Here is a 19514-nt window from a genome sequence, read left to right as displayed (position 1 = left end):
AAACAGTTGCTGCAGCTGCAGGGATTTTAGACCTCCTTCATTTAAATACACTTTACTAACGCTGACGAATTTGTCACTGAAGTCACTTCTGCCACTATTAAAAGTATCAAAATGATCGAAGTTTCAATCCATTATTCAACACAAGTTTAATAACCCCTGTGTTTGTTTACTCACCAGGGAGCAAGTTTCACCTCGGGAGCAGCGTTGATTCTGTATTATCATGCATACATGGCATTTTGCAGTAACAGGTGTTTCTGTGGACACTTCAGACTCAATCTCATCTGTTTTGGCACAGCGGAGATGGATAGACCCATCTGAGACGCCCAGCGTAATTTTCCTCCCCTGCAAAACAGCATCAGCATGTAAAGCATGATGTTTTTCCTCCATAATCAATCACAGACCCCCTAACCTCCATGAATCACAGCTAGAGCTGCAGGCTAAGGTTCTTTCATTCTGGAAGAATAAACCGCACCTGATCATATAATGTCGTTCTGTTTCAGTTTGATATAAATCAGTCTGATGTAAAACCAAAGTGTGAACTTTAATGTCACTCATCCATTTCAGTGGCGTTTACATAGGTTAACATGTTTTGAGGTTTTCAGAATATCTTTCCCATAAAATTAAGGCTGTTTTTTGGCCCAAAATCTTAAAAATAAAATAATATAAAATGTATTTTAATTATGTATTTAATATATTAAACCTAATAAAATAAATAATAATTAAAAATAATAATAATACAAATTTTAAACATTGATTTTAATCAATAAAAAATAAAATCATTTTCTCTGGCATGTTTTTAATTATTGAATCATGGAAAATCTAGTCCAACTTGTCCCTGATACAAAATGAACAGGAACATCAGAATGGATTATTTCATTATTGAAAGTGATAACACGTGGCACTGGCAGCACCCAAACCCCTTTTTATTAAATATTAGTATTTAATTACAGATATAAAACATTAGAAGTTTAGCAGAGACATTTTGAAATGTTCCCACAAAACCTCATGAACCAATATTACATTCCAAAAGAACACGTTGAAACCGTTTCCCAACACATTTGAGTCTTGCCATTTTATACTTTGGACATCGAGTCAATGGCACATTAGGAATGAGATACCAGCCGCGAAAGAGATGTAACAAAGTTATAAAAGCACATTAGACTGAATGATCCACCTAATAAAGTTCAGAGAGGTTAGTTTAGGACAGACAATAAAGACATAATAGCGGCTACCAGTCAACAATGCCACTCCTTGTCTGAACCTTGAATGTATACTGCTGCCTACCAGTCAACAATGCCACTCCTTGTCTGAACCTTGAATGTATATTGGTGTTTAAAGGTACATCCTTCCACACATTCTTTAATTCAAAGCCAGTGCCGTCAAGCACAATGCCTGGAAAAGGATATTTAAGGCCTCACGTCCTGTTCATCCGATGTCATCACGGTGAGGTCAACGCCGTGACCTTTAATCCAGAACAGAAGATGGCGACCTTCAAGAATTCCATCGGAATCTGATTTCCTGTTGGGTAGAGATTTAAAAGAGAGAATTCACTTCTGTACATAAAACCAAACCAGGGATGTTTGCATAAAAATTCATACAATTGAATGACTTTCTATAACATAAACGTGGAAACGTTGATGGATTTTTGAAATTCATAGCTTAAAAATGGTCAAATAAACAGGAAAACTGGAATAGTTCTTAGAGGAAATGTTGTCCTATATGCTTTATCACATGAAGTGCTTACTTCCCTTTAGGATTTGTCTGTACAATACATGCATCACAATATTACAGTTTATGTAACTTTGTCCTTTAACTCTTTAAGCATTAAAACAAACCAAGAATGACCACTTAAACATAAAGATCGCCAAACGTTTCCAAGAAACACAAACTTCAAAACATTTCTCTAGTCATAGAGTATCGACCTACTGAGAAATTCCTCAAACGCCCCTGTTGAACTCATCATGCCCTCTCGTTCTTCCTTGGCCGTTGAAAATATTCCCAGTAAAACCTTTTCACACCTCATAAACTGTTTTATGATGTTGAGCACCTCATACTCACTTTTGAGACAGGTCTGCTACACGGTCTACAAATAAACCTGCAAATGGTTTGTCAATAATACGAGAACATATAAAAGCATGCAAAAATTGACATACTTCACCTTTAAATTCAAACTGAACAAATGCAAGATATGTCATTTGGTTGTATAATTCAAAGTCTCAGCTCGTACGTATCAGAAAGGGCACTGCAAAGAACATCTTAATCAATCAGCAACCAAAATAAATGCGTGCAACTGTTATTATTTCATCAGCTTGTAATTTGAAGGCAGTCAGATGATCTCGATAGGCTCATTTGTAAATTTGCATATTCTTGTGAGATGTGAGCATAAACTAGCATGGTTAACTTGCTAACAAATGCAAAATAAATAAATTCTTTAATACACCTTAAAGACGAAGAAAAGAATATTTAAATATGCTTTATACATTGCTTTTGCATTAGATAGGCTGGACACTTTATGTTTTTCCGAGGCTGAAATGACATTAATCTTTCCTCCAGCGCCTTCTACAGTCGCTATGATTGATGTTTGCTAAGCTTATTACTTCAATTATGCCGTCTGGGGCTGAACAGTTTCTCATGATGCAATGTGTAATCACTCTGGTCATTATTTCTGCCATTTCCAAGACGTCTAATGACACTGATAACATTCTAATCATCAAACCGGCCGAATGAAAGCAGATTATGTCATCGACGATAGCGTTTCCACTGGGCGTAACCCGGTCGTCGCGCCTTCTCAATCCATTTTCAACATGTATGCATGAACTATATAGCTTAATTTTATCCCTCAGATCAGATGAGGCCATTATCCAGCCCATCTCATAACTAAAAGCTCACCAACTCATTATAAAGACATCACAACATCGTTTGCAGTCGTGAGGATTGATTACAATGTAATTGTCTTCTTCTAGGCAAACAGTGATCATATTAGCTCTGGAAAGCAGAACGAGATGTGCTGAGTGTGTCTGAGGGACATTAGAGCAGGCAAGACACTTTCTAGACTTTCATCAGTACTGGACCACGATACTCCTTTTCGTTATGGATATAAATTGTCTTTATACCTGCAGAGTTCACGAGCTGAATGGGCGAAATAAACTGCTGCACCACTGACAAACTGATAGAAATAGTAGTTATTTCAGACTGTTTATCATGCAAAAGTTCCTTTTTGTCTTCTAAAGAAAAAAATAAAGGTTTTGGGGGGAAAAAATGTTTGGTTACATATAAAATAACTATAGTGTAGAATTAATAATCTAAAAATAAAAAATAATTCATTTACATTTTGGGTGAACTATTTCTTTTACATTTTATTTTGTATCCCAAGGCACTCTCTTTTCGTAGTTACCCTGCTTCATGGTAGCTCTGAGTAAAAGATATTGCTGAAGTTCATCTTCTGATATTGGATTCCAGCCTCAAATATTCAGCTGGAGGTGATTTCATTCTGGCCACGAACACACAAATGACAGAAATTCTTCTTTCTTTGTGAAACCGGAGCACTACAGTTGACATTTTCATCAAGGCTTTGGTGGAGGTTTTCAAAGTGCTGTTGCTGTGTTCCAGGACACATGCTGTGGGAGGTTGTGTGTGGGGCGCAGACCTTGAACAGACGTTTGCACCGATCTGTCATTCATTTTAAATGAGGTAAGAGATCCACATTCAGGCCACGAATCCTGGAGGTGAATAAGAGTGTCTTGGAACTTCATAACCTTTCTTCTTAAAAAACATACGTTCACACCTACAACTAAATGATAAGGTTTACCCTGTTTAACTTTGTTGTTGATCAGAATGTACAAGGCAAACTGTTAAAAACATAAAAAATAAAAAACACCAAAAAAATTTGTTTATCATCCATTTTACCCTGTTTAACTTTGTTGTTGATCAGAATGTACAAGGCAAATTGTTAGCTGAAATATCCACTAAATAAAAAACATCACTGAAATGTGTGGTTTATCTGTCATTTAGATGTGCCTGGAATGATTTCCTCTTGAACTGTCACCAACTGAATTGTAGGAGTCAAACTTTAAAATATAGAAAAAGTGAGGTGCAGCTCGCCATATTAATGGAGTGTACCAATAGTTAGCAGGAAACCGGTTACCTCATCTGAATATGTTCATAGATTTGTGTTGGATGTTATCTTTGGAATGGAAATATTGATATCTTATTTGAAAACAATATATTTTTCATATGTCATAAAAAGGTATGCAACTATGTTCTCTCTGTATGATTATTAAGGTATCCTTGTCATGAATGAAGGGCTAATGTTCATTGCTGGGTAAGTTTGTTAGCCTCTTTGCTATGATGCTTGCTATGCTTATACAACAATAATTCAGTTTTAACTCAACAAACACGAGATCTAATTATTTATCTAATTACACAAAAACCATAATATTTTGCTTTGCAACAAAACTGTTACAAGTTCAGTTATTATTTATTTCCATCGGTTGGTTTAAGGTTAGGCCCTGTAATTAGCCAACGGAGTTTTCAAATCTTTGTAATTATAATTTAAATCGGACTACTTTTCAAGTTGTACTTCATAAACCAACATCTCAGACGTTATGTCAAAACGTTATGGGGTTTCAAATCAAAAAATGACTTTGTGTTAAAGAACAGGGCATTGATTTGATACATGTCCAGAGGACATCAGGACTTAAATCATGTTTATCAGGCATTTTGGGAGACGCAACAAGTGAATATGGAGATAAATTATACATCAATATTCCTATGAAATATTAGAAATTATTAAAATGTTGCCAATTATAACTCCAATTATTACACTTCTTTTTTCAATAAATGTTGCTCCAAGAACACATTAACACACTAAACACACACACTGCATAAATACAAAATGGGATTGAATGGGAATATTAATTTATGGCCATTATACCCACATATTGCATAAAGTAAAATGGTGTATCAATTCATTCCATTATATGTTTCATAAGATAGCTGAGAATCATCTTTATATAAATTCTGGTTAAAAAAAAATCCTGGAACCCAAAAAGTTATTTGGGGAAAAAACAGTTTTTGCCTATGCATACAATTTCATGTCATTTTATTTTTTAAACAACCGAGTCCATAGTGTCCACTACAGAGGACATAGCATAACATATGAATAAAATATCATTTTTCAAAAAGTTTTTTTTTTTTTTACCATTTGTTTCTTATGCTTTAAACAATGTGATGAAAAAACAAACCTAAATTAAAAAAAAAAAAAAAAAAAAAAAAAAAAAAAAAATCTGGATTCTCTTAAGTGTGTTTTCAATTGTTCTAATGAAGGATTTGTGCAATTGAGAAATATAATGTTCTCTTTCACTTCTGTTGTTATAATAAAATGTAACGATTTGTGCAGAATTTTGTGGGGTTTTTTTCTCTTTTTTTTTTCTTTGTGGGGGGGGCTGTTTTTATGAGTAAGTCAGCACTAAAGACTTTTATAATTGAAAAGTTATAAACGCTATAAACGGAAGTTATTTTTATTTTCAACAACAGCTTGACGCAGTGAACAAATAGCGTGCCAATATACAGCCATATTTCACGTCTACTCGTGTGATATTGTTTATAGACCATTCTTGCTGTGAATGGGAATTAAAACTGTTAATGCAAAGAGGGCTCTTGTGGAAGATAAAACAGATTCACAGTGGTTGAGCAATATTTTATTTGTAGAGTAAACATTCCATGTCTTACAAATCAAGCCAGCATAAATGACGAACAGTGGCTGATTTTGAAGATCTCATGTATATATAGAGCAGAATAAGACTTTGAGATGAGTTTGCTCTCTCCTCTGGCGCCATCTACTGACAAACACCCTGAAGAACGTCATACGCTTCCTCTACACGTGAAGAAGCACATCTGTTTGAGCTTGTAAACGTCAAGACTTCATTTGCACATCTGTATCTTACAGAAAGAGTTCACCAAAACATGAAAATTCATCAAATACTCACCAATATGTCACCCTGGACCTGTATGACTTACTTTCTTCTGTGGAAAATGTTTAGCTTCTGTTTTAAATATAATCAACGTACAGTAGATGCTTAATAACACAGCAAAGCTTCAAGACATCAGCTGTCATTATACTGAAAAATATCAGCATATGGGTTTGAAGAACATGAGGGGGAGTAAATAATGCATGAATTTTCATTTTTAGGTGAACTGTGTCTTTAAAACCACAACTGACAGCCGTACAAATGTACATCCATCTTTAATAATGTTATTCAATTCCATAAAAATCATAAAACTTTTTTTTTTCAGTGTGACCTTAACAACACGAACAAGCAGCTCTGTTTTGCTCGTCACGTGTTTCTGAGGTTCTTGAGCTCCAGCTCCAGTTGTCGGATTCTCTCGTCTTTTTCTCCGAGTTCATCTTTGAGTTTCCTAATTTCATCCTGCTGCTTGAAGACCATCTTCAGGAGCTGCTTATGAGACAGAACGATCTCCTTAACATCTCACTTTTCACTAAACACATCAAAAGATTATATACAGGGCAAATGGAGTCTTCTCTTTAGAAAAAAACACCCTCTTATGGGCAATTAAAAAAGTTAAAACCCCATATTAAATAAATAATTCACTAAACTTAAACTCAAAACAGCTGGTCAAAGAAACAAAAGCAGACAAAACAGATGAAATATTATTTCTAGTGTGACGCTACATTTGACACCAAAGCTTGTGATGAAAACACTGAAGTGCTGCATCAAAGCTGGATTTGTTTTGCTAAAAATACCTGATTTATAATGTCTGAAGCACCGGTTTGATCTGAAGACCCCAAAATAGTCACCAAAACGCATTCATTCTCTATTAATAACGTGTTATTCATACAGCTATAAAAGTACATTTACTTCATGTTTGAATATCAGTTACAGTTTTTGCATAGGCCGCATGAGACTTGCTTATTTACTTGGTTCATTTAAAAATACTTTAGTGAAAAATAGACAGAACTAAAGCTTTAATATCAAATAACATGTTGTCCAAGCACAGAAACCAGATGTGAAAGCAGCTGCTGTAATGAAGCGCAGCTGTAGATAAAGTGCGCAGAGATGTTAGAGAATAACTTTAATGCATGTTTATCGACTCAGAAAGCTTCATTTTCCCAATATATATATATATGTATATACATATATATATATATATATATATATATATTACACAGGTCAAAAGTTTGGAAACATTACTATTTTTAATGTTTTTGAAAGAAGTTTCTTCTGCTCATCAAGCCTGCATTTATTTGATCAAAAATACAGAAAAAAAATGTAATATTGTGATATATTATTACAATTTAAAATAATTCTTTTTAAATTTATTATACTTTAAATTATCATTTATTTCTGTGATGCAAAGCTGAATTTTTAGGATCATTATCACATGATCCTTTAGAAATCATTCTAATATGATGATTCATTATCAAAGTTGGAAACAGTTCTGCTGCTTTATATTTTTTCATAACATGTGATACTTTTTTAGGATACTTTGATGAATAAAAAGTAAAAAAAAAAAAAAAAAAAAAAAAAGAAGCTATGTTTTTAAAATATAAATATTTTGTAATAACAATATACACTACTGGTCAGTAATTTATTTTGTCTTTCTTTTTTTAAATAAAATCAATACTTTTATTCAGCAAGGATGTGTTAAATTGATAAAAAGTGATTTAAAAAGTGCTTGATGAGCAGAAGAGACTTCTTTCAAAAACATTAAAAATAGTAATGTTTCCAAACTTTTGACCTGTACTGTATATATATATATATATTAATGGGTTTTATCACATGAAAGAAAAAAGTAGCAGCAAATCAGCTTTTTACAATGATTTCTGGAGTAATGATGCTGAAAATTCAGCTTTTTTCATCACAGAAATAAATTACATTTTAAAATATATTTAAAGAGAAAACAAGTATTTTTAAATTGTAATAATATTTCACAATTTTATTGCTTTTACAGTCAAATAAATCCAGCCTTGGTGAACCAGAGAGACTTTGTTCATTAACATGAAAAAAAAAACAGTAACACACGCACGCACACACACACACCTCTTTGTCTGTGTTTGGTGTAAGGTTCTCCAGTAGGTCGATGCCCTTCACCGTCCGTCTGTCCCATTTAGATGCTCTGAGACCTGCTGGATTTGGACGTTTATAAGCTTCTTTTAGAGAAATCAGCAGTGGCCCTGTACACACACACACACACAGATGACTTTACACTTTACACACGGATCAAACGTATGAATGAATTCAGATCATGTTCATCATGTACGTGAAGCTGTAGACGTCACCTCTGTCGATCCCACTGAGCCACTCAGCAGCAGACAGGGCTGATTCTGTGCCCGCCGTCATCGGGAAAATATCCTCCTGATACGTCTCAGACTGCAGCAGACATAGATCATATTTAAAACACAAAACAGCTAAAAACATTACTGAAGGTTTGATTTTTTCAGTTCATAATGGCATGGTTTCAGTCTGTTGCTGCAAAAAGACTTGTAATCCTTGACATGCTGTGTTTCACTCAGAGGAGTGTCTGATTTCACTTGTGTTTAGCTCACCCTGCGCGGGACGATCATGGAGATGGGCTCCACCAGACCTTTCAGAGTCACCAGCTTATAAAACCTGAAGATCTCACACTCGCTCACATCCACGCCGCGCTTGGCCATCACACCTGCACACACACCAACACCAGATCAGACTCTTCACCACAAACTTACCTTTTTCTTTCCTTTCTTTAAGGAAAAAAGTCAATTTCAATTTATTTATTTTCTTCTATTTGGATACTTTGGTGTTATATTTTATTATTTTATTTTATACTATTGTTTTTCAAAAACGTTTATATCGTTTTTATTGATTCCATTTCTTATAGATTTTATTGTTATACTATTTTTACTTCAATAATAACTTAATAAAATCCTGAAGCAATGTTTGAATAATTGGGAAACACCATATCATATAATTTATTTATTAATATGTTCTAATATTTCAGTATTAAATAAACTAATTAAAATAAAAAAAAGTGTGATATAACAGTCATTTTTTGTTTAATTTAGCTACTTCTGTATTTTAATACCTTTTTCAATTTATTTTCAAAAACCTGAAGCAAAACACCATATATTTTAATTTAGTTTTAATTGTATTAAATCATACATTCATTTCTTCATTTCTTTCTTTATTGTCTCCATAAGGAGAAATGAAAAAAAAAATTAAAGTAAGAAATTTTATTTTACTATATATATATATATATATATATATATATATATATATATATATATATATATATATATATATATATATAATACTATATTAGTGCTATCAAATGATTAATCGCATCCAAAAAAAGTTTTTGTTTACATAATATATGTGTGTGTACTGTGTATATTTATTATGTATATATAAATACAAACATATACATGTATACATTTCAGAAAAACATTGTTTATATATAGAATATATTTATATATATTATAAAGTCTATGAATATATATACATGTAAATATTTTCTAAATATATGTTGTATGTGTGTAGTTATATATACATAATAAAGATACACAGTACACACACATATATTATGTAAACTTTTATTTTGTATGTGATTAATCGTGAACACAATACTATATATATATATATATATATATATATATATATATACTATATATATATATATTCATTTATTTTATTTGACTATTCATGTATTTCATTTTCAGTTTTATTTCTTCAAAATTTTCAAAAATGATTTATGTTTTTATGTTTCTTATAGATTTTATTGTAATTTTATTTTACCTAATAATAACTGAAGCAATGCTTGAAAAATTGTGAAACACCATATCATTTATTAATTAATATTTATACCAATATTTTAATTCTAAACCAATTCGATTTTAAAATAAAATAAATGAAATGTGCTCATTAGCATTCGATTTTTTGCCTTGATACTGAACTTTGATATTGCATCCAGAATCTGGGCTGATTTGGTGACAGACACTCACCCAGACCCTTCTGCGGAGCCGGCGATCTGAACTCCATCAGGAACTGCAGGAAGGGTTTCTCAGCACTCACCTCATAATATCTGATGTTTCCGTCTCCCTGTGGATGTCAGAGCATCTCTACAGTCAGATGACCCACAGTCCTGCATGATTCAGATTGTTTTAGTGGAGAGGTGCTCACCTTCCCGGCCAGATAAAGCATGTGTGTGTCAGCATCATAGAAGGGGAAGAGGACACCAGACAGTCCGTCGATCTCCTCCTCTGTGATGGGAGCGCACAGATCCTCCTGCAGGTTTCAACAATTGCCTGAAGGAGTCTGATTACTTATTCTAGTCGGCCTAGTGGCTTTAAACAGTTTAGACCCTACCTGATCCCACAATGCAATCTGTCTAGTGTTCCACCTGGAGACGCCTGTGGTGAGGACACGCTTCAGATTACCCAGAAACACCACGCGGTTCACTCTGCTGCTTTTACAGTCTGCTTCCTGTTCGGATGAACACATTGAACAGAATTAAACAAGCAGGCTCGGTTCAAATATAAATGTAAAAAATAAATATAAATTTTTTAATTAATATTTCATTAGTTAAACTATAGAAATATTTATGTATTTATCATAAAAAAAATATTTACATATAAAAAATTACAATTCAGTGACACCAAACTGGAATGATGCAAAGATAACATTTATTTCCAACAAAATATATTGAATTATACACACATGAACAGTTAAATATAATGTATAGGTAAAATTTAAATCTAAAAATAAAATACAGAATATATAAAATTTAGTAATACCAAATTAGAATAATGCAAAAAATTACATTTATTTCTGACAAAACAGAATTTTTTAAACAAACATATTCAGTTAAAATATTGTGTGGTTAACATATAAATCTAAAAAAAAAAAAAAAATAGAAATATGAAATAGAACTGTTTATTTAAATAATATATATTTTATTAATATATAGTAATATAAATGTTTATGTTTATATATTATATAATAAAACAGTTTATTTTAAAATACATTAAATATATTTATTTGTTTATATTTATATGACATTTATTATTATTATTATTGTTATTCTGTGACACCAAATTCAAAAAACAAAAAATTTATTTACAACATAATACATTTAATTAAACAAACATGTATGGTTAAATATAATGTGTAGCTAGAATATAAATAAAAAATAAAATAACAATATTATATAGTGTTTTATTTTAAATTAAAAATATAGATATATTTTAATTTCATGACACCAAATCGGATTAATGACAATTAAAGTATAATTAAATTAATTAAATCTTTTTTTTTATTTAATTTTTAATTTATTATAAAAAAATATATATATGTAATTTTGCAACACGAATCAGAATAATGCAAAATATATTTTATTTCCAGCATAATATATTTAATTAAAGACAACTGTGGTTAAAATAAACTTTAAATATAACATAAAATATAATTTATTCACTTTAAAATATTTATTTATAAAAACTACAAAAATGATAATTCAAAAACATTGTTTTTAAAATTATAATTCGAATCAGAATATACAAAAACAACACTTATTTCCAAATACACATGGTTTGCGGTATATTACGTCTGCTCTCACCCGAAGAACTTTCCCTGAACGTGGATCAATAATGCGCAGGTTTTTATCCTTACAGCTGGTGGCCAGTAAACTTCCATCAGTGTTGAAGGACATACAGAGGATGACGTCTGGATGGCTGTCAATCATCTTCACAGCCACGCCCTCCTCCAGGTTCCAGATCAGGATCTGTCACGTAAACATCAGAACGTCATGCGTTTGTCATTCAGGTCGCAGTGGGTTAGTTAGAGTTAGTTCTGGTTGTCGTGGTTACCTTGCAGTCGTGTCCGGCGCTGAGCAGGATGCCACTGCAGGTGGGATGCCACTCGATAAGCCCCGCCCTCCGGCTGTGACCAATCAGGATCATCAGCGCTTCGGTCATGTTCCTCCTCAGACCGCCGTCAGGAATCTGCCAGATTCTCACCTGGAGGTCAAAAGTCACGGCTGCATTGGCATAAACGTCGTTGCCATAATCATCCGAGTTAACTGGTTAGATTCTCACCGTACAGTCCTCGGAGCTGGACGCGATGATGTTGTCCATGAACGGACTCCATTTGATGTCCATCACGCTGCCCTGGTGGCCGCAGACCTTTGGGTGATGAGGGTCTATTCTCCCCGGCTGAGAGTAAGCTCATATTTAGACCGGGGCTAGTTGTCACATGGGAAATTTGCCTGAATCTCAGTAGTCACATGTTTTTGTTGGTATCTGTCAAACTATAAAACCAATCTCAAATGCTTTTTTTATCAGTAAGGTAAAAAGTGAACATAATAACACAACACTGACATAAAGTAAGACATGAGTCACTCTTTAACAGTGTTCATTAATGTGAGGTCGGGGCAAGTTGTCACATACAGTGGGTTTTATAAGCTGTAAACTTTTGAACTTTATATATTAGTTAAAGTGAGATCGAAAATATTTACATAGTTTTCATTTATTTAAATAAAGATAAAATAAAATATTAATATTAATAATGTAATTAAAAAATAACTATTAAATATTAAGAATTCATTCAAAATGAAACATTTAAATTAAAATTAGAAACATTGCCTTGGAATCTTACTAAAATAAAATAAGTTTAGTTTGAACTAAGTTACTAAAACTGACAAATAAATCAAAGCTAAATAATATTTAGAATATTTATACATTAAAATAAATATTCAATAGAATTATGTACTTTATTCATTAGTTACTGAGAAATCAGTGTTTCCATTATTTCATTTTCTTCAAAAACAATGGTTTGATTTTTATTTATTTATTTATTGCATGCCATATTTTTCTTTTTTTTATGCATTTCAATCTGTATTTCATGTTTCATAATTGTTTTACAGTTTCATTTAGTTGAAAAACCAAATAACCAATAAAAAAAAGCCAAATTAAAATAGCCAATAACTCATTTTAATAAACATATGCTGGAGAAGATGGCATGGTCTTGCATTTTAACAAACAAGGTATTTTTATCAACTTTTTTGAGAATACTGTGCAAGTGACAACAACCCCATATGTGCCCCGCTATGTCTTAACTAAACTGTATATTTGTCACCCTACAATATTTGTTTAATAGTTTTGTTATTTCTATCTCTCTCTCTATTTAAATTATTTTTTCACCTATATTTAAGTTCTTATTTCTACCAGAAGGTGGCACTACAAACGAATCTAAGCAGCCACATTACATAAACTTGTATTAATTTGCTAACAGTAAATCATTTGATGCTCTCTTAAGTTTCATAAAACACATTTCTGATGTGGTTTTGATTCAGTAGAGCGTGTGCACTTGAGGACTGAACTAACAATCAGACGTCTAACAGAGGGCTGATTGAGCGTCTGTACCAGTCACACGTTTCTCCATCTCTCACTCCCAGAGACACTGATATCAGTACATCCTCCAAACACTAAACACACGCTTATGGACTACTACGGTCTCTAAAGGCATTTGCACGTAGTCACTGGTTAAAAAACTTTACTGTGATAGCACTGAGACCAAAACCTTACACCAGTTTGTTCAAGTGTGCATAGTACAGATATTTTTTCATTGGATGGATGGATAAACTAGTACTTTTGCATACTGAATGGTTATGCTCCCTCCCAATGGTTCAATAAACTAGTTTGTTTCATTATATAGAGAATGGTTATTCTGTAGTTAACTGGATAGTTAAACCAGTTTTTCTAGTAGGTGCAAAATGATTATGCTCCAGCTGGTTGGTTAAATTACTTTATTTTAGCATTGACAGTATGGTTATGCTGCATTAGGTTGGTTGGTCATACTAGTTTAAGTATGCACAGTAAGATTTGGCTTTGCTTAAATGATTGGTTTGTTGAACTAGTTTGTTTTAGTATGCACACTATGGTTATCTTTTAAATCATCAAATGGTTAAACTATATTTAGTACAGAAAGTAGTTATGCTTCAATTGGTTGGTTAAATTACTTCATTTTAGTATTTACAGAATGGTAATAATTGGTTGGATGGTTAGATTAAGTAAGCACAGTATGATTATGCTTCACTTGGTTGGTTAAACTAGTCTTTTGCTATTCACAGGTACGCTTCAAGGTGTATAGTTGGTTAAGCTAGTTTGTTTTAGTCTAGTTTTTTATGGTTAAGGTTATGCTTCAGCTGAAAAGTTGGCTAAACTAGTTTGTTTTTACTATTCACAGTATGACTTCACTGTGATTTGTTACACTAGTTTATTTTAGTATGAACAGTATGAATATGTTTTAATTGATTGGATGGTTGAAATCGAATATATACACTATATATATATATATATATAGTTGGTGTAAGTACTTTAACTATGCACAATCCAGCTACACTTTAACTGATTGCATGGTTAAACTAGTAAGTTTTAGTATGAACAGTATAGTTATTATGCTTTAGTTGCATAGTTGTTAAGCTAGTTAATCTAGTTTATTTTGGTATGTACAGTATGGTTATGCTTAGTTAAATAATTGGTTAAAATAGTTAGTTTGAGTATACACAGTAGGATTATGCTTCAGCTGTTTTGGTAAGCAGAGTACGGTTATAGGGATGTAACGATTAACCGTGAGCCGGTTGAAAATCGATTAAAAAATGTGACGATTCAAATCGGTTGAGACGCTAAACAAATCATGATTCAGTTAGGGTTAGGAGTTTATATGAATGTATGTCTGAGGGGAACTTACTGTCTTTAGAAAAGTTTAGATGGTATTTTTTTTTTATCTTGCCTCTGTATAATGCATATTAAAGTTCATAAGTGCAGCGCTGCTTTGTTTACAGCAGAAACCAAGGAAACGCTTTAAGCTCCACCTGCTGCAGTGTTCATAAGTGCTTTGTTTACAGCGGTAACCAAGGAAATGCTTTAAGCTCCACCTGCTGCAGTGTTCATAAGTGCTTTGTTTAACGCGGCAACCGAGGAAACGCTTTAAGCTCCACCTGCCTCAGTGTTCATAAGTGCTTTGTTTAACGCAGTAACCGAGGAAACGCTTTAAGCTCCACCTCCTGCAGTGTCCATAAGTGCTTTGTTTAACGCGGTAACCGAGGAAACGCTTTAAGCTCCACCTCCTGCAGTGTCCATAAGTGCTTTGTTTAACGCGGTAACCAAGGAAACGCTTTAAGCTCCACCTCCTGCAGTGTTCATAAGTGCTTTGTTTACAGCTGTAACCGAGGAAACGCTTTAAGCTCCACCTCCTGCAGTGTCCATAAGTGCTTTGTTTACAGCGGTAACCGAGGAAACGCTTTAAGCTCCACCTGCCTCAGTGTTCATAAGTGCTTTGTTTACAGCGGTAACCGAGGAAACATTTTAAGCGCCACCTGCTGCAGTGTCCATAAGTGCTTTGTTTAACGCGGTTACCGAGGAAACGCTTTAAGCTCCACCTGCTGGCTGAGAGTGAATCATTCTGAAGCCCTTCTGTTTTTGCTTCAAATTTCTAAATTCTACAATCTAATTTAGATTAAAAACTGCTTGTGTTGAATGTATGCAGCATCTTTGTTTGGATCATGATTAAAATGCAGTAGTTGCCTCTAATTTTAAAAGGAAAGAGCACAGACAAAGCCTTATTTTGTTTATACTGTATAAAGAGATTTATTTTATTTGTGTTACGTATTTATTTGATTTGGGGCTTGCTTTTAAATTTCAATTTAGTTTTGTTCTTTACATTTACACTAATTTAAATTTTGTCATTTAGTAGACGCTCAAAAAAAAAATCAAAACCAACAAAAGAGCAATGATATGCAAGTGCTATATTGGTATATTATTATAGTGTTATATTTCAGTTCCACAAAGAAACGTGCAGCATTTTGTCCAAGCAATAAAAAAAAGACACATTTCATTTATAATTGGTCTTAAATCTCATTTTGTAAAAAAAAAAAAAAAAATTGTGAATTGAAATGAACTGTGAAATCAAAACCGTGAATCGAATCGTGAGTTGAGTGAATCGTTACATCCCTAATGGTCAGGTGTGTGATCAGTTGTTAACTCTACCTTATGAAGTGGGATAACTAGGAACGCTCCTCCTCCCGCACTCTCGGTGACCACGGCGAGGAATTTGGGGTTAACGGCACAAAAGTGGTTGTCATGGACACTGTGAGTGATGGGAATTCCCTCGTAACACTGTTCCCTGCTTCCCGCTTTTCCATAAACATGCCGGAACTTGGAGCTTTTGTACATGGAGTGCCACGACATCTACAAACAAACACAGCGAGAGATCACTAGTTACACAGACTAAACCAGCAGCACCAATAACACACATAATCTATTTATAGAGACACACTTTTCACGTTTAATCCCAGAACATGATCAGTTTTTCCCCATGATGAGCACTCAGTTTAACAGTTCTTGCATGCTTCTGTTTAATGAATGCTTCTGAGGTTTATAACGGGATGCAGACTTTGACAGCTGCCACATCCCACATGTTCTAACGTCAGCGATCAAACAGAGAACATGACCCATTTTCTCTCTCTCTCTCTCTCTCTCTCTCTCTCTCTCTCTCTCTCTCTCTCTCTCTCTCTCTCTCTCTCTCAAGCGGGTGACGTTGCATTCGCGCGGATGGCCAAGATTGTGTAACTCCATTTAATCAGGTAGAAGAAAGATCTGCTACATGTAATCTTCTTCAGCCTCATGCACCCTATATAGTAGATGAAGAGAAACACACAATGTTTCTCGCTCCTTTATAAGTCTAACCCGACTAACAGTCACTAAAAAGCGAGAGAGAGAAATGCAAAAATGACTAGTAAAACACTATTGTGTGATTCTCTCATCCTGTGGTTTGTGTTCCAGTCACTTGCTTTTCATTGTTTGCTATTGTTTCAGCTCAATTCCTGCTTTGCCTCCGTGTGTTTCCTTCTTTTGCTCTCAAACACACGCACACTCGGCTCGAACCGAATCTTCAGGGATTCAAACACAATGGGAATCCATCCGCACCCTCTGCTCAAGAAGGGAAGTGAATTGTATTAATATCTTCATATAGAGACAGCTTGAGCACCACTGAATGCACGACCATCACTATTTAACCCACATATGCGGTTGTAATTGAGACTAGAGCTCTGGAGGAAAGAGAAAGGATTCCCACACATTCCCAGTTGTTTGTTTTCATTTTAATACTTGCACAAAAAAAAAAAAAAAAAAAAAAAAAAAAAAACACTTTTTAATCAGTATTTTTGTCTAACTAGTAAAATGTCTTTAATACAACATGCATTTACTAAGCAAAAAGAATTGAATTCAGGTTATTATTATTATTATTTTTATCCTATTAGTAAATAGTTTTTGTTTTAAGCATTAATATAATAAAATGAGCTGTATGGTTAAAACAAGAAAAATGTTGGTGGTTAAATATTTTTTTACTTCAAAACGAGATAAGAATATTATTTTTCAATTCAATTCAATTCAAGTTTATTTGTATAGCGCTTTTTACGATACAAATCATTGCAAAGCAACTTTACAGAAAATTAAGTTTCTACAATTTTTAGTAGTTTCTTCAATATTTTGCATTACATATAACAAAATAAAGTCAAATATCGAAGCTTTGGTTGTTTTTCTAATAATATTGTGCATAATTTGTCAATAATAAGGATTTAATTGGTGATATTGTGCAGTAAATAAAAAATGTGCATTTCTGGCATAATTAGAAAAAATATATTCATCATAAAATATGGTCATAAAATATAATCTTATTCATAAAAGAATTGTGCAAAAAAAAAAATAATTTAAAATTTTTTTTGAAACTAATTTCAATGATTTTCTTTACATTTTCTCTGGGAAACCTGCTCTTTTAGCCATAGACTCATCTAGTTCCTGACTATTTCTATCCAGCATCTTCATTCAGACTCTCATGTCAGTCTTCTTACCTTAACTTTGGTCATGAAGATCTGCTCTTTTTGAGCTCCAAATGATCTTCTGCTGCTGAAATGATGAAGAGAAAGACAGAGAGAGTAAATGACACACATCTGCTGCTGCTGCTGTTGAGTGTGTGAGTCAAACACAAACACAAACACACACACGACTCCTCCCTCATCTCTCTCTCTCTCTCTGGTGATTATATAACACATGCAGTGTGACTGTCATGCTGAAATCAGCTCTGATCTTCTTAAACATGTTCTGGATACATCTGCATGTTCAGTTCACAGGTGCATCTTGCAGAAAAAAAGGTTAATCCTAAGTCAAAATGTTGATTTTTTATACTTCATTTCATGACAATGTAAAATGCTGAGTTACATATGGGGTGAATTATGAAGAATGACTCCAAACAAACATTGATTTATTCTTAACTAAACTTGATGTTTTAAAAATTTAAAACTTCATTTAGAAATGCATTCACCTGATGCTTTGGGCATACTGTTCTCTATCCAGCTTCAAAATGAGAGTTTTCATAATAGTTTTCATACACAGTATAACGTTTATAACATCTTTCTCATTTAAAGTATGTCCTTCTGACAATATCTAATCAAGGACTGAATGAATGCTTTGCATAAAAGCCTCTGCTAAATGAGTGAATGTCATCAGGACACAAATCAAAAGTGATGTGACTGAAAGTGAAATAAAATAATCTTGTTTTCTGATGGAAATAAGATTATTTTGCTTACCCCATTGGTAGATTATTTAGCTTGTTCTAAGCAAAAACTCACTTAATTTTGCCTTTTTTTCTGAAAACAAGACAATAATTTGTACTTGTCTATTATTGATTTGAGAATTTTTAGATATTTCGGCTAAAAAAAATAATTAAGAAAAGCATTTTTGCAGTGTGCAGGTGGAAATAATGAATCATTTCCAGAATAAAAGTGGAATTAAACATATTTTGTGAATACAATTGAAAGTTTTAGATTTTTGGAAAGTAAACGAGACCGGGGCTAGTTGTCCCATTGCCATTAGTTCCCAATCACACATTTTTAAATGAAAACTCCTCATGACTAAGTTTGAGAAGAGTAATATATAAATAAACACGTAAAATAAAAAAAAATATTATTAAAATAAGAATCTCCCAGAATTTATATTCATTGCAAAACATCATCAAAATATAATATTTTTATTCATAATATAATCTCATAATGTAAATATATTAAAATATAAAATACATTTAAATACATTTAAAGTTGTATTAATTAATTCATGAGTTTTACGCTTATGTCAGACTAATTCATTCACTTGATATATATATATATATAATAAGACAAAATATAACAGAGACACAATGATGCCAAATTTAATGAAAACACCTAGCAACCACTCAGACTATCCTAGCATCTGCATAGCAACATGCTGGAAACCACTAAAAACGTCCTGCGCTCACAACTTCTTCATAAAACACAGTTGACATCCTGTTCATAATGGATTCCATATTCCACACAAACATACACGTCTGTCAAACACATCCGTAAACATGCACACATGCATTTTCAGGGTTAATTGTGAAACAGACCTGATCTGGCAAACACAACTCCTTCTTCATCTCTGTCTGCTCTTC

General features: G+C 33.0%; 1 protein-coding gene across 2 annotated transcripts; it reads right to left on the bottom strand.

The window, feature by feature from the left end:
• Window positions 1–5684: 5684 nt before the first annotated feature.
• coro2bb (coronin, actin binding protein, 2Bb) lies at window positions 5685–18049 on the bottom strand. Of its 2 annotated transcripts, none has more exons than XM_042753232.1 (12): window positions 17902–18049; window positions 16040–16240; window positions 12089–12205; window positions 11861–12010; window positions 11611–11775; window positions 10362–10478; window positions 10176–10280; window positions 9998–10094; window positions 8567–8679; window positions 8300–8390; window positions 8061–8194; window positions 5685–6455 (listed from the first exon to the last, which is right to left on the bottom strand). In XM_042753232.1, exons 1-12 carry the CDS (start codon window positions 17998–18000, stop codon window positions 6336–6338), a joined length of 1509 nt encoding a protein of 502 aa, XP_042609166.1. In that variant the 5' UTR covers window positions 18001–18049; the 3' UTR covers window positions 5685–6335. The 2 variants fall into 2 exon arrangements, with proteins under 2 accessions (XP_042609166.1, XP_042609167.1); XM_042753233.1 differs by lacking the exon at window positions 17902–18049 and adding an exon at window positions 16329–16476.
• Between the last annotated feature and the right edge of the window lie 1465 nt (window positions 18050–19514).

This window comes from Cyprinus carpio, chromosome B25, assembly GCF_018340385.1.
Source record: "Cyprinus carpio isolate SPL01 chromosome B25, ASM1834038v1, whole genome shotgun sequence".
Taxonomy (NCBI): Eukaryota; Metazoa; Chordata; class Actinopteri; order Cypriniformes; family Cyprinidae; genus Cyprinus; species Cyprinus carpio.
The sequence above is the reverse complement of the archived record's forward strand: the minus strand, read 5'-3'. Positions and strand labels throughout refer to the sequence as shown.

Bases quoted from the DNA above. Each gene is read 5' to 3' on its own strand.
- coro2bb (XM_042753232.1), bottom strand. From the start codon at position 18,000: ATGTGTGTCATTTACTCTCTCTGTCTTTCTCTTCATCATTTCAGCAGC. The intron at 10,281-10,361 runs GTAGGGTCTAAA...TGAAACCTGCAG, and splicing joins AGATTGCATTGTGGGATCAG to GAGGATCTGTGCGCTCCCAT. The intron at 8,391-8,566 runs GTGAGCTAAACA...TGTCTGCTGCAG, and splicing joins CCATGATCGTCCCGCGCAGG to TCTGAGACGTATCAGGAGGA.